The sequence below is a fragment of the Saimiri boliviensis genome, chromosome 7, assembly GCF_048565385.1.
Source record: "Saimiri boliviensis isolate mSaiBol1 chromosome 7, mSaiBol1.pri, whole genome shotgun sequence".
NCBI classification, from domain to species: Eukaryota; Metazoa; Chordata; class Mammalia; order Primates; family Cebidae; genus Saimiri; species Saimiri boliviensis.
In genome coordinates, this window is record NC_133455.1 from 29,369,166 (window position 1) to 29,383,918 (window position 14,753).

The 14,753-nt window shown below is 48.7% G+C and overlaps 1 protein-coding gene across 1 annotated transcript in view; it reads right to left on the reverse strand.

The window, feature by feature from the left end:
- Positions 1-1,683: 1,683 nt before the first annotated feature.
- Positions 1,684-14,753, reverse strand: part of STAB2 (stabilin 2) — a 176,864-nt gene continuing 163,794 nt past the window's right edge. The window contains exons 62-69 of the mRNA XM_003929622.4: positions 14,154-14,319; positions 13,903-14,009; positions 11,350-11,469; positions 10,380-10,520; positions 8,298-8,408; positions 7,296-7,424; positions 5,977-6,093; positions 1,684-3,052 (exon numbers count right to left, since the gene is read on the reverse strand). Coding sequence (XP_003929671.3) covers positions 3,002-3,052; positions 5,977-6,093; positions 7,296-7,424; positions 8,298-8,408; positions 10,380-10,520; positions 11,350-11,469; positions 13,903-14,009; positions 14,154-14,319 — 942 coding nt within the window. The 3' untranslated portion in view covers positions 1,684-3,001. The remainder of the gene's footprint in view (positions 3,053-5,976; positions 6,094-7,295; positions 7,425-8,297; positions 8,409-10,379; positions 10,521-11,349; positions 11,470-13,902; positions 14,010-14,153; positions 14,320-14,753) is intronic.

Below are 14,753 nucleotides of genomic sequence, written 5' to 3' on the forward strand. Positions count from 1 at the left end.
ACCCTAAGGCTCCCCTCCTCTGGGCCTTCCAGCAGCAGACAGTAACCCCCTGTGTCATCTAAGCTAATGGAGTGTGGGGTTTTTGGGTCCTCAGTCTTTGCTACAGTGAGGCCTGCATACAGCTGATACTTGATCCTCAACAAACTTGTGATGGCAAGTGAAGTTTTTCCCTCAACTATTAATATTAAGGGAGACTATATTTGAACCCATTTTCTTTCTTCTGATTACAAAAAAACAGAAGGTACATGTGTGTACACACACACACACACACACACACACACACTCTTTCCTCCCTCCCTCTGTCCTTCTCTCACCCTTTCTCCCCCTTTCTCTCCCCCTCCTTCCCTCCCTCCCTCTCCCTCTCCTTCCCTCTCCCCCTCCCTCCTTCCCTCTCCCCCTCCTTCCCTCCTTCCCTCTCCCCCTCCTTCCCTCTCCCCCTCCCTCCCTTCCCTCTCCCCCTCCTTCCCTCCCTCCCTCTCCCCCTCCTTCCCTCTTTCCCTCTCCCCCTCCTTCCCTCTTTCCCTCTCCCCCTTTCCCTCCCTCCTTCCCTCTCCCCCTCCTTCCCTCTCCCCCTCCTTCCCTCTTTCCCTCTCCCCCTCCTTCCCTCTTTCCCTCTCCCCCTTTCCCTCCCTCCTTCCCTCTCCCCCTCCTTCCCTCTCCCCCTCCTTCCCTCGCCCCCTCCTTCCCTCCCTCCTTCCCTCCGTTCTTCCCTCCTCCCTTCCCTTCCTCCCTCCCCTTCCTTCCCTCCCTCCCTCACCCCTTCCTTCCGTCTCCCCCTCCCTCTTCCCCCTTCCTTCCCTCTCCCTCCCCTTCCTCCCTCCCCTTCCTTCCTCCCTCCCCTCTTCCTTCCTCCCTCCCCTCTTCCTTCCTTCCCTCTCCTCCCCTTCCTTCTTTCCCTCTCCCCGCCTTCCTTCCTTGCCTCTCCCCCTCTGTCTTTCCCCTTCCCTCCCTCTCACTCTCCTTCCTTCCCTCCCCCTTCCCTGCCTCTCACCCTCTCCCCTTCCTTCCCTCCCTCCCACCCTCCCTCCAGCTCTCTCCCCTTCCTTCCCACCCTCTCCCCTCTCCTCTTCCCTCCATCTTTCTGCTTCCCTGTCCCTCCTCCCTTCCCTCTCCCTCTGCTTCCACCTCTCTCCCCACACTGGCCAAGTTTGTGGGAAACCCTGCTTGTTATATCACAATCTTTCCAAACTTTTTTTATTTTTTTTATTTTTTTGAGATGGAGTCTTACTCTGTCACCCAGGCTGGAATGCAGTGGCAGGATCTTGGCTCACTGCAACCCCTGCCTCTCAGATTCAAGCGATTCTCCTGCCTCAGCTCCCCGAGTAGCTGGAACTTCAGGTGCGCACCACCATGCCTGGCTAATTTTTGTATTTTTAGTAGAGACAGGGTTTCACCATGTTGGCCAGGCTGGTCTTGAACTCCTGACTTCAGGTGATCCAGCTTCCTGGGCCTCCCAAAGTGCTAGGATTACAGGCATGCACCACTATGCCTGCTCATTTTCAAACTTTTTAATGGGCTGTAGCATCCCAAGTGTTCATTTTAACTGTGCCTGACACCTGGCTAATACCAGGGCCAAGGTTTCCCTTTGCCTTCTGAAGGAAGGGGTGTTGGTGTCAATCACTCTTGCAGTGTGTCTAAATGGGAGGGGCATCTTCAGCCTTCTTTGGCAGGTTAATTGTATTTAAAAGGCCCCAAAGCCAGCCCACCTATACTTGGAAAGATGATATATTATTTCATAATAATGTCATCTTTAAATATGAGATACAGCTAACAACATACCATAAAATTCACCGGTTTAAAGTGTACAATTTTGTGTTTTAGTATATTCATAAGGTGCTACGACCATCACTATCAAATTTCTCATCGCCCAAAAAAGAAACCCCATACCCATTAGCAGTGACTCCTCATTTCTCCAGCAATTGGTCTGCTTTCTGTCTCTATCAATTTGCCTATTTTAGATGTTTCATATCAGTGGAATCAGACAATACATGGTCCTTTGCGACTGGCTTCTTAATGTTTTCAAGGTTCACATGTACTATTGCAGGTATCAGTACTTCACTTTTTAGGGCTAAATAATATTTATATGCATGAAATACCACAGTTTGTTCATTTATCAGCTGATGGACATTTGGGTTGTTTCCATTTTTTTGGCTTTTATGAATAGTGCTACTCTGAAGATGCATATACGGGTTTTTGTGCAAAAACATTTTAATTTCTCTTGGATATATACCTAGGGGTGGGATTTTGGGGTCATATGGTAACTTGGTTTAACTTACTATTTTTTATTTTTTTTTTTTGTCAAACCTTTTCTACAGTGGCTGCACTATTTTGCATTCCCACCAGCAATGCATGAGGATCTCACTTTCTCCACGTCCTCTCCAATACATGTTACTGTCTTTTTGATTCTAGCCATCCTCGTGAGCGTGAAGTGACATCTCATGATGACTATCATGTCTTCTTAACACACAAACAAGCAAACACAACGAAATTCAGAAGAATTGATAAGGCTGATGATGTCTGGTTGAAAAGGCCCCAGTAAGTGCATTTTGCCTTCAAAGTTCACACTCCTCCTGTGGCGCAGTCCCACACCCTAGATTTGTTCCGTTGACTTTCTATTCCGTAAACCTTTATTGTGCACAGCTCACGTGTCAGGCATGGGGCTGGGGGTGGTATACAAAGATGCAGGCGGTAGGTCCCTGCCTATGGAGGGAAGTAAGATCACAGTTACCCATCACGTGGGACAGAGTGGAGCAGTGCCAGCTGAAGAGTACAAAGGGTCAGAAGAGGGAGAAGGTCCCTGGATGGGTACAGTAACCAGTCCCTTGCCCACAGAAACAACCCCTAGATCAGCCAGATAGATGAGGTGTGGCTTCTGAGTGCTTAAAGGACTTTACATTCCCCAGAGGCAACTGGTGCCGAGAATTCACAGTTGATAGCCTTTTTAAGGTGTCTCCATTGGCCCAGATGGTGGTGGGTGATGGCTGGTGTCCTGTCCAGGCCCTCACAGGGCCCCCAAAGGGTCACTGCCCTCAAGCTGCCGTTCATCAGAGTCCTGGGAAAAGAGAGAGGTGTAAGGGGACAGGGCACTCTGCATGTTAAGTCCCAGGTTGAACCTTTCTGGTGGCCACTGGTCTGAGGCCCGAAGCACGACTCCCTGTGAGTGCTGTGAACACGTTTGTGCTGGGCGTGTTTGTTCACGCTGTGTTGGGAGGCAGGATGGTCTGGGGTTATGGCCACCTGTTCTGGGAGCCCATTTAGTCTCTGCTGCTTGAAGCTGGGTGGCCCAGGACAAACCCCACCAACTCAGCTGCAGTTTCTTCTTCTACAAGGGTTATAATATACCTCACAGTGAGGCAGGAGGGTTAAATTGGGCCCTACGTTTAGCAAGGTAGAGGCACCCCACAAAAGGTGGCTAATGATACTATAAAAACTACTTTTAGGTTGAAATTTCATCCTGAACCAGTGGTGGCTCTTGAGTGCCTGAGAGAGTGTAATAGAAACCCTACTCGACCAGGCATGACAAGTCATGCCTGTAATCCCAGCCCTTTGGGAGGCTAAGGCAGATGGATCACTTGAGCTCAGGCGTTTGAGACCAGCTTGGATAACAGTGAAACTGCATCTCTACAAAAAATACAAAAATTAGGTGACATGTGCCTGTAGTCCCAGCTACGCGGGAGGATCACCTGAGCCCAGGAGGTTGAGGCTTGCAGTGAGCCCTGATGGTGCCCCTGCATTCCAACCTTCGTGACACACCAAGACCCTGTCTAAAAGCCACACTCTAGAGGTGGTCATGCCAAGCCTTCTGCCGACTTTAGCTCTGACTGGCACCCAGGCTTTGTTAATTAGCATAATAGATGCTAGAAATGGCTTTTCGTGGTGGAACTAGTGGTGGTAAATGCGTCTGGAGCCACTAAAAATAGTGTAAAAGGCGTGAGAATGTAGCACGTCACTTTGCAAGCTGATACCTCATGCTTAGGATTCCAGAATGTTTTTGCCACGTAGTCTGAATAGTAGGTTTAGCTGAATCCTGCTTTTAGGCTACTTTCTCACCTGCCTTAGGTGAATCTTTCATGCCTGGTGCTGAGGGAGCCCTCAGAAGAGGACAGATGGCGGGGAAGTTTGGGGGTGCATTGAAGAGGATGGATGCATTGTTTTTCTCTGCTTTTTAAATGAAAGTGATTTCAGCATAACAATATGTCCAGAAATAAACTGTTAACAAATGTAATTTACCTGAACTTTACCTCTTTATCTGAGACGGAGTCTTGCTCTGTTTTCCAGGCTGGAGTGCAATGGCACGACCTCAGCTCACTGCAGCCTCCGCCTCCCGAGGCAGGCGCCACTACTCCTGGCTAATTTTTGTATTTTCAATAGAGACGGGATTACCATGTTGGTGAGGCTGGTCTTGAACTCCTGCCCTCAGGTGATCCACCTGCGCCCCAAAGTGCTGGGATTACAGGCATGAGCCACTGTACTTCGCCTGAACTTACCCTTGAAATGTGAACCAGAAGCTTTTACTTGGGTTTGATTAAAAAACAAAATATGATTTACAGTCTGGTTATTTTTCAATCTATTGCACATATATTAAATCTGTTACCACAAGATATTTACCTTTGGTTTACTTTGGAAAAATAACATCTATTGCACTATACAAACTTCAGCATGTTAGAAGAAAACATTTCTCTCCTTTTATAAAAAGAAAAATTAAGTTCTATTTCTTTTTGCAGTCCAGAACTGGTATTAAACTACAGGCAGGATGTACTTCCACATGCGTTATTAATGAGGTACCCTGCTAAGGGGTCCCCCTGGATTGATGTCACTGGAGCCCCCATCTAAGCTCAGGTGTCACTAACTCTAGAGATAAATGGTCCCATTCTGGAAGACCAGAGCAGAACACCCACCCCGATATATAAAACGCTTCATCAAAGAAGAGTAGCTCCAAAGCAGCAGCTCTGACAACAGGCAGTAAAATCCTGGAGAACAATGTCAGTGCAAGTTTAAAGGACATCTGAAGGAAAAATCCTTTTTCCTTATATCTTGTGTTGCACCTGCTACCTCATAAATGGTTGCAGCAGAATTCAGCCTGAGACTTCTTTTCACTGTAACATCTCACCTATGCTGGGAGTCACTCAGGGTGGTTGGCAAAATATTAAGGGAAATGTTAGAGAAAGTTGTGAGATACGATCTCAAACCTTTTGGAAGGTTGAAAGGTTTTCTCATTAACTCATAATAATGGAACGGGCTGAAGGCAGCTGGTTCTTACGTTAGAGCATTAGGTCATAGGATGAAGATGAGGGATAATAGAAGCTTACCCAGTTAAGTCTGTTTACCCCACATTCTTTTGTCTTTAACTAGTTTGTGCTGTCTGGGGGTGGCGGGGCAGGTCGAAGGCGGATTACATGTTAATGGTGTTTGTTCTGGGCCTGGAACCAAAGCCTTTACCATTCATAAAACCACTCTTAACCATATTAATTATCCACAAGCATGTTGACTTAGAACCTCTGTTATTAAATCTATACTGAATAAATGCAAGGAGGAACAGCTAGTAAGGGGTCGGGTAGCTTCAGTCGCCCTCTGAGAGCAGCTGATGACCTCTCTAGCCCACTCATTCACTGTACTTGGTGTGTGAGGGTATTTTATTCATCTGTCATGGAGTCAGGGTTTGCAGGACAGACCCCCCCGCAGGTGGAGACCTGATGTCTCACACCTGGTCATGAGATTGGGCTTGGACAACAGCCTCTGGTTCTTGCCTGTCTCTGTTCAAGGATTCTGCTGTCTATCCAAGAAAACCCAGGAACTCCAAACAGCCACACTGGCTTCAGTCACCTTGCAAAACTGGCTTTTAGGCTTGTGACCTGACATACATTCTAGAAGTGGAACTTCTTTGGTACAAAGCTCTCCGCTGAAATTTCCTAGAAGCTATCATCCTCCTGTACCCCAATGGAACCTATTCCTAGAAGAGTAAGAATGCAAACTCACCGTGAAGGGGTCGTAGGAAGGTTCTGGGGGAGCTGAGGTTGTACTCTCATACATGGGGTTCGAGATACTCTCAGGCTGCTGCTTGCCAAGAGCTGCAACATTAATGTCCTCTTCCGACTGGAAAGACAAGCATGAGAGGCAGGAGCGTCTCATCCAAGTGGGCAGGTAAAGTAAGCCACCCTTTGCCTCCCTCTGGGAGCTTTTCCTTTTTGAGATGGAGTCTCGCTCTGTTGCCAGGCTGGAGTGCAATGGCGAGATCTTAGCTCACTGCAACCTCCACCTCCTGGGTTCAAGCAATTCTCCTGCCTCAGCCTCACGAGTAGCTGGGATTACAGCTGCCCACCACCATGCCCAGCTAATTATTTGTATTTTTAGTAGAGATGGGGTTTCATCATGTTGGCAAGGATGGTCTCCATCTCTTGACCTCGTGGTCTGCCCGCCTTGGCCTCCCAAAGTGCTGGGACTACAGGCGTGAGCCACCATACCTGGCCCAGCTGTGCTTTTTTAGCAGTACTTTGTTGAGAGATGATTCACATATAATAAAATGCACCAACCTTTAGGTTCAGCTCAGCAACATCTTACCGATCTCTACCCAGATGTGATCCATCCCCCGGGATGTGTGCACATGCCCTTTGCCTGCCAGTACCACCACCCAGGGTAACCACTGTTCTGACACCCGTCACCCTGGAGTGGCGTTGCCTCTCCTTCAGCTTAATGTAACTGCAGTCATACCGCCTGTACACTTTTGCTAAAAATGAGGTTTTTGAGATTTGCGCTTGGAGCTTATAAATATGCAAGTTATCTGCTAGACGGCAGCAAACGGCTGCCTGGGGGCTCTGCACCACAGCCTTGACCAGGAGTGTTTTGAGGAGGTGGCAGCAGGAGAGGGTGGGCCAGAGAAGAAAAGTCCGTAAGAGAGGGTGCTCCTGCTGTACCGCTGCCAGGCCGTATTCCTACACAGCCAGCCAGGAGCTGGCCACTGATTGAGATGCGGACCCAACTGTTCAAACAGAAGTGAGTTCCATGGCTGCAGCATGAAGCCTCTGGCTGTGTAGGGTCCCTAGCCCTGTCCTGCAGCCCTCAGAGCCGGTCTTGATGCCCAAGCTAGGTCATGGGGTGTGTTTGTGCAGCGAATGCTGTTCCTCCTAAGGGCAGGGCCCCCACCCAAGCAGCAGTAAGCGTGAGGTGGGTGGCTGCCCCTGCTACTGTGTGACACACTGCTCCCGGGTGAGGACTCTGGCGCGGCCAGTCAGCTGAAGCAGCCCAGGGACTGGGTTTTTGGAGAGGACTCCATCATCATGCTCCCATTTTTCTCTCACCTCAAAATGCTGGAAGCCGATAGTTCTCCGGTTTAGCCGAAAGTAAGAATAAGCAGCCAGGGCAATAGCTCCAATGACCAGGGTGATGGCGAAGAAGATCCCTGCTCCCAAGCCAGTGTGAGTCGAGGGCTGAACACAAAGAAAGGAAAGGGGCCCATTCTGAAAACTTCTGACTCCAAAAGGGGAACCCTTGGTGGCCCGAGGCATCCTGGAGCCAGTGGGGATAAAAATACTGATATGTTAACATGTGTCTGGCCCTTACTACTGCCAGGGTCTGTTCTAATACCCTTCCATGAAATAACCCATTGAAGTGTGATTGTAACCCAGAGAGATAGGGACAGTTACTATTGTTCTCATTTTTATGTGGGATAACTGAGGCACAGAGAGGTGAAACACTTGCCCAATATCACACAGCCAGTCAGTGGTAGAAGTGGGCTTTGAACCCAGTCTGGCTTTGGAGCTTCCACGCTTAACCACTATGCTATGGAAATCTCCAGCAGTTCACCTCTCCCTCATGCTTTCGGGAAAATACTAACCACCACCATTGCCAACTTTTATATAGCATGTACTATGTGTCAGAGGCTGTTCTGAGTGTTTTTCATTTTTAACTTGTGGTCCTCCCCAAAATCCAGGCAGGGAGGGAGGCATTATGAGCTCCATTCTGCAGGTGAGAAAGCTGGGACTCAGAGATGCTACAAAGTGGAGGGCCCAAACCAGAGCTTAGGATTTCTCACTCCCCTTCCAGAGGTTCCTCTGTTGGCCCACCCTCCTGATTTTGTTCAACAGATTATGAATAGTGACTGGAGCTGTGTTGCTAATGCTTGGGAGTGGGGCTGCCAGGAAGCAGGGCTGGGCAGTCCTGAAGCCAGCTACCTTGGAGGTTGGTGGCTTCTCCAGTCTCTGGAGGAGGGCGGAGGACAGGGCTTCTGGTAATGGTTTGCCCCTTGGCAAGTGGGCACCGGGGCTCCTCCTGACCCATTACCAGGGATCCTAGATACTCACCACAGGGGCAGGGGGTGCTTTTAAAGGCCTGGAAATGACATGAATGATCCCATTGGAAGCAAAGATGTCCCACTGCAGAATGGCTCTTCCATCAACAAACCTGGCCTCCGTCTATGGAAATGAAAAGAGGTTTGATGGCTTTTGCTCTCCGAGCAGGCAGCCCTCCGTGGAAGGCCCCTGAGCCCAGGCTGCAGGTTTGTCTTCACTGACAGGCAGCCCAGGACTTCTGAACACTTTAGTTGTCCTGTGCTAACAAGCTGATCTAAGGGCTACAGAGAACCTTTTGGGTCATTTGTCCAACCCACTTGTCTGATAAGTGATCAGAAGGAAGGTGGCCTGACCCAGATCACCCAGGGAGTAAGTGGCAAACCCCATGCCTGTGGACTCTGGGTACATGCACTGATCATCACACCACACTGTTAGAAAAGAGATACTTTTAAGTGATCTCCCAGTGTGATTTCCTGGCGTGTGTGGGCAGAAGCTGAGGCCCCATGCCCCTTGCCCCTGCTGAATCACAATCTTCATTTTAACAAATCTCCAGCAGATTCAACTGCACATTAAATTTTGAGAGACACTAGTCTAAACTACTGCTCTTAAATAATAGAAATCCTTTATGAGATAAACATTTAAAACCAAGATTTATTTGGCACTTGCTACGTGCCAGGCACTATTCTGTGCATGTCTCAAGACTTGAATCACTGAATCCCCATGGCAGGCTATGATTCAGACATGGTTATCGTCACCACCATCACCACCAGCACCACGGTCATCTGCATCAGTATCACCACCACCATCACCGAAGGGGTTCAGAACATGTCACCCCAAAATAATGCCGGGCAAGGTGGCTCACATCTGTAATCCCAGCACTTTGGGAGGCTGAGGCAGGCTGCGGCCAGGAGTTTGAGATCAGCCTGGGCAACATGGAAAACCCCGTATCTCCTAAAAATACAAAAATTAGCTGGGCTTGGTGGTGGGCACCTGTAGTCCCAGCTACGCAAGAGGCTGAGGCAGGAGGATTGCTTGAATTTGGGAGGAGGAGGTTGCAGTGAACTGAGATTGCACCGCTGCCCTCAAGCCTGGGCAACAGAGTGAGAGACTGTCTAAAAACACCCAACAAAACTCACCCCCCGACACACCATTTTTGCATATTAGCTATTTTGAGCAGGAGGCACTTGAAAAACGGCAGTTGTAGGAAGGGTTCTCTTACCACCTCCTTTCTACCTAAAAGCAGGTGATAAAATCTCCAGTGAGAAAGGTACCCCTTCTGTTCCAGAGGAGAAGAACATCCCTATTGGTGACTGGGAGTCGATGAAATGGATCTGGACAAACAAATCCACCGAAATACTCCTTATCTTCCACCGTTTCCACCACCCACTTTAGTCATACCACAGTTTACTGCCCTTAACCAAAACCCCTTTATTTGATCACTTTGCACAAATAAAAGTATATAAGCTCTTGATCCCAACTGTTCTTTGGGTCTTCATTTTCCATATGATAATTCCCTTGTGCACACAAAAGATTAAATAAAATGCATTTTTTTCCTGTTTATCATATCTCTATTTAATTCTCAGGCCCAACCAGAGACCCTAAGAGAGTAGAATAAGTTTTTCTTCCCTTACATCACAGTCATTAAAATAATGACCTGTACCATCACCATCATCATCAACACTATCACCATCATCCCCATTTTTCAGATGAGGAAACTGACACACGGCAAAGTGAGATAACTTAAGTCCTTATAGTTAGCAAGTGGCAGAACTGGGACTTGTACCAGGGTCATTTGACTTCGGAGCTCATGTTAATGCCTGGAATAGGCTGAGAAGCTGACTGAAAGGTGGAGAATCAGACAGCTTTAAAATGAGTTGATTATCCTTCCCCGTTACTAGCTTCTGAGGCTGGCCTATTTCCTAAGGGGTAGGACTGCCTAATTGTCAGGGTGGTATGCTATGGTGGGCAGTTAACCCCATCCCCTATCTGCAGGTTTAGAGTTTATGTTTGCATGATAATGGTTGCCATCTATTAAGCACCTACTGTATGTCAGGAACTCCAGTTCTCCCAAGAAGCCCAGAAGACTTTTCGTACCTGTTGGCTTGGGTCCTGGCCGGCGGTGATGAGCAGCTTGCTTCCCAGCCTCGTTTGCAGGGTGGTGCCATTGACAAGGTCATTGTAAAAAAACATGCTGACATTGGCGAGGTGGTGCTCAATGTCCCGCCCAGACAGGGTCTGAGGAAGGACGAGAAACACAAGAATGCTCTTAAAAGGACCAAGCAATAGCTTGTCTTTAATGATGGGGATGATGAAGAAAATCGCTTCTCAGGGTCTAGGCTTTCCTGCCTCCATGTGGAGATCAGGAAATGTCAAGGTTTTCCCAGGTTTCTGGTTGTCTGGGCTCTGCCAGAGGCCACCTACAGCTAAGATGTGGGATTGAACGTCATTTGTATTGTCTAAAGCAGAGCTTTCCAGTGGTGTTCTAGGAAGAGCGGGTCTTGAGGTAGGCAGAGGTATTGCTCTGCTCAGCCCTCAGGTGGCTGGTGGGGCTATCAGAGCTTTGGGCCAGCCATCTGTGAATTAAACACTGCCAATCCTGTGTGTGCTGTGACATGAAGAAGGTTGGTGTGGAACACAGATGACATCAGAGGCCCTGGTTCTTCCCCACTTCCTGCATATCCAGCCCTTTGCCCCCTATACTGACTTTGGGCCCAGTCATGTGACCTATCAGGCCAGGGGGCACATTAGCAAAGGTGACCAAACAAAGGCTTAAGAAGCACTGTCAGACAGGGCTTACTCTTGCTTCTCTCACGCCCTGCCATCGCCCTGAGAATTCGCCTGGACTAGCCTACTGGCCGATGAGCAATCGGTGGCCCAGCTAGAGCAGCTGACAGCTGGTCTCAGACCCGAGTGTGCCAAGACCAAGGGAGTGACCGCTGACCTGCAGATGTGTGAGCTAAATAAACGTGGAGCCACTAACTTTTCAGGTAATTTGTGACGCAGCATTGCTGTGGTGATACATAACATGCTAGTCTAAAGTGCAAGCACCAGGGACTCAACTCACCTCATTCTCCCCCAGCCCGCTGTTCTGTGGCACGAAGAGGGTGCTGCGGATGGACAGGTCAGTCAGGTGTTGTAGAAATGTGTGGCCTCGAGCTGAGCTGTTGGAATAGGTCAGCACTTTCTGGGGAGAGGAAGGAAGTCATCAGAATGGCCAGCCCTGGTGTGCAGCGGCCAGAGTGGCTGGAGAAGTTCCTGGGGCTTCACCCATCTGGGAATATTCATGGTGTTAGCTAACTCAGCCTGCCGCTCCTATGCTGTGTCTTCTGCCTGCGCCTTGGGAAGCTTTTAGGGCTTTTCCTTTCCTCAGTGAATCCTATGGTTTAAGACGCAGCTGCATGATAGCCCATCCTCCACATGGCTGCCTGAGCAGCCATTTGAAAGGTGTGTCAAATCTCAAATATCCCCAGAATCGTGGCTCCCCACATCACTCAGAGGAACAGTCCAAGTCTTCACAATGGCCCACGAGGCCCAAAGCATGTGGCTGATGTTGCTTCTCTGACCCCGGGCCTAGCTGTCCTCTTGCTCACTGTTCCAGCCGTGTCGGGCCTCCTTGCTCTTCCTGACTTCCTGGCACGCTCCTCCCGCTCACCCTTTGCCCGAACGTTCCTTCTGCCTAGAATGTTCCTCCCCGAAGTCTGCGTGGCTTACTCCGTCTCCCCCGTTTACACTTTGCTTATGTCTCACTTTCTCCCCAAAGCCTGCCCTCATCACTTCGCATAGAAGGGGGACACTGGGGCACTCCCCAGCCCTGCTCCACTTTCTCCATAGGATCTGGATCTATCACCTTCTAGCACTCAACACGATTGATGTGTTTGTTCCATTTATTGTTTGCCGCTTCACTGATACATCCCAAGCACATGGTAAGTGCTAAATATTCCCTGAACAGGCTGGGTGTGGTGGTTCACACGTATAATCCCAGCACTTTGGGAGGCTGAGGTGAGAGAATAGCTTGAGCACAGGAGTTTGAGACCAGCCTGGCAGCACAGTGAGACTCCATCTCTATAAAAAGTTAAGAAATTAGCTGGTGTGGTGGTGTGCGCCTGTAGTCCTAGCTGCTTGGGAGGCTGGGGTGGGAAGGTCCCCTGAGCCCAGGAGGTCGAGGCTGCCGTGAGCCAAGATCGTGCCATTGTACTACAGCCTGGGCAACACAACAAGACTCTTTTAAGAAAAGGTTTACATATATATATATATATATATATATATATATATATATATATATATAATATATGTTTTTCCCCACCCACACCTGGGGCCACTGAGGCCCAGAGAAGGTAGGTAATTTGCTGAAAATGTTTTGTTCTGACACCGTCTTTTCTTTGAAATGCTGTTGCAAGCCAAGCTCCCACAGAGCAGAAAGATTAGTTTGGGTGTTCATCTTTAGTGCATTTAACAGTAGTGCTGATTTTTAGATCAGTGAGGTGGATCTCTTTGGTCTGTGGACAAAGGCTTTCCATTTTGGGGTCCTTGGTCTTACTTCCTGGATCCTATGAGCCTTCTAATCATGCCCAGTGCCCTCTCCTCCTGTGGCCACTGATTGTAGGTTCTCCTGGGAACAGTGGCCCAGTCACTGGCTGCCCTTGCTCCCTATCGTAAAGCATGAGGAGACAGCTGGAACCAGGCCGTCTGACACTGAGCCCAGCCCTGATGAGTTAGGCTATGTCCTAGGCCTTGGTAAGCCTCAATTTCTTCACCTAAAAAGTGGATATAGAAGTGACCTTATACAGTGACATGAGGATTTAGTCCTTCTAACAAGTATATTCATGGAGCACCTGTCATGTGTCATCCTATCTGAGGGCTGGGGAGACAAGTCAAGGCAGAGAAAATCTGTTCCCTTACGGAGCTTACATTCTATGGCCTGAATGAAATGTCCTTGTAAAAGGCTCAGTACAGTGCCTAGTACAAAGTAAACACTCAAGACAAAAACCAATGTTAGCTGCTGTTTTTGTTGTTGTTATTATGACTATTAGCTCAGTTTTGTGATCAGTCAGCACCAAACCTTTCTCCAGATGGGGCTTTCCTTTCATTGGACATGACTTGTAGAATGTTGACTTGACATTGCACTTGCAGTGCAAGATGCAAATTGACTCTATGTTAATTTGGCTCACTGGGTGATCACCAGGCAGGCTTAGCTCACTACGTCCATGGAGGAGAGTAAAGAGTGTCTCATTTGTGTAGGTCATACTCTTAAACTCTTCCAGATACAAACAGAGATGATAATACCAGCTCACATCAGCATAGAATTGTCCATGTATGGACCACAGGTCTAAATGCTTCACAAATATGAACTCATTTCATGATCACAATGAACCTACATGGTTGATGCTACTACCATCTCCATTTTATAGACGAGAAAACTGAGTCCCAGAGAGGAAAGTAACTTCTTTAAGGTTATACAAGTGAGTGGCAAAACCAGGCTTTAGATTCAGGCAAGGTGGTCCAGCCCCTGTGCTTTTAACCATGACTGTGGCCTTCAGCTTAAGGCCTCACCCCTCTAATGCCTGCTTTGAGGCAACCCCTCCCTGCCCGAGACAAACCAAGCAGATGTGGTACATACCGTCAGGAAGTTTGTGAGTGAGGGGAAGGACATCAGGACCTGCAGCAGGTTGCCACTGCACGAGAAGCCATCTCCCACATAGCCCACCTTGCAGGTACAGTTCACATCTGCAGGGCAGAAGCACACAGGGTCCCACACAAGTAGGGGAGGGGCCAGGGCCGCCCTGCTCCCACTAGGAGAGTGACTGGCCAGGCTGAGGATTGCTCAGCAGCTGCATGGCCTGGAACCTGGAGTGTAGCTGGGGCAGTTACCTTTCATCCGATAGCAGAAGACGTCCCACATTTCACTCTTGTTGGGTCTAGGTCCATAGTCCACTATCCCAACCACACCAGAGCCACAGTTTTGGGAGGTGAAGGCTGTGGGGTAGGCAACCCGCCCACTCTCCAGCCAGCCTGCGGAGCACAGGTGGTACTTGGCCTGCAGGGATACAGATGATACAGACATGGCCACGGGTCAGCTGCAATTTCATGTGTTGTGGCATCATTTGGTTAATGTCTGACTCCCCAATTAGACCATAAAACCCATAGAGTAAGTCTCATTTTGCCTATTGCACCTCTGTGCCTGGCACACAGTAGGTGGTCATTAGATGTTTATTGATTGATTAAGCCCCTGGGTGAAACAAGTGTCCTCTCTTTCTTGTAGGTGCTCAGGTTCTTCATACTCATTTCTATTCTTTCTGCTGTTGAGAAAGAATTTGCTGTCATCCATTTACCCTAGGTGCACATTTTTCTGCTAATGGGTTGACAGAACTCTAATTGACAACAGAACTCTAATTTTTTTTTTTTTTTTAGGTGGAGTCTCACTGTGTCACCCAGGCTGGAGGGCAGTGGCATGATCCTGGCTCACTGCAA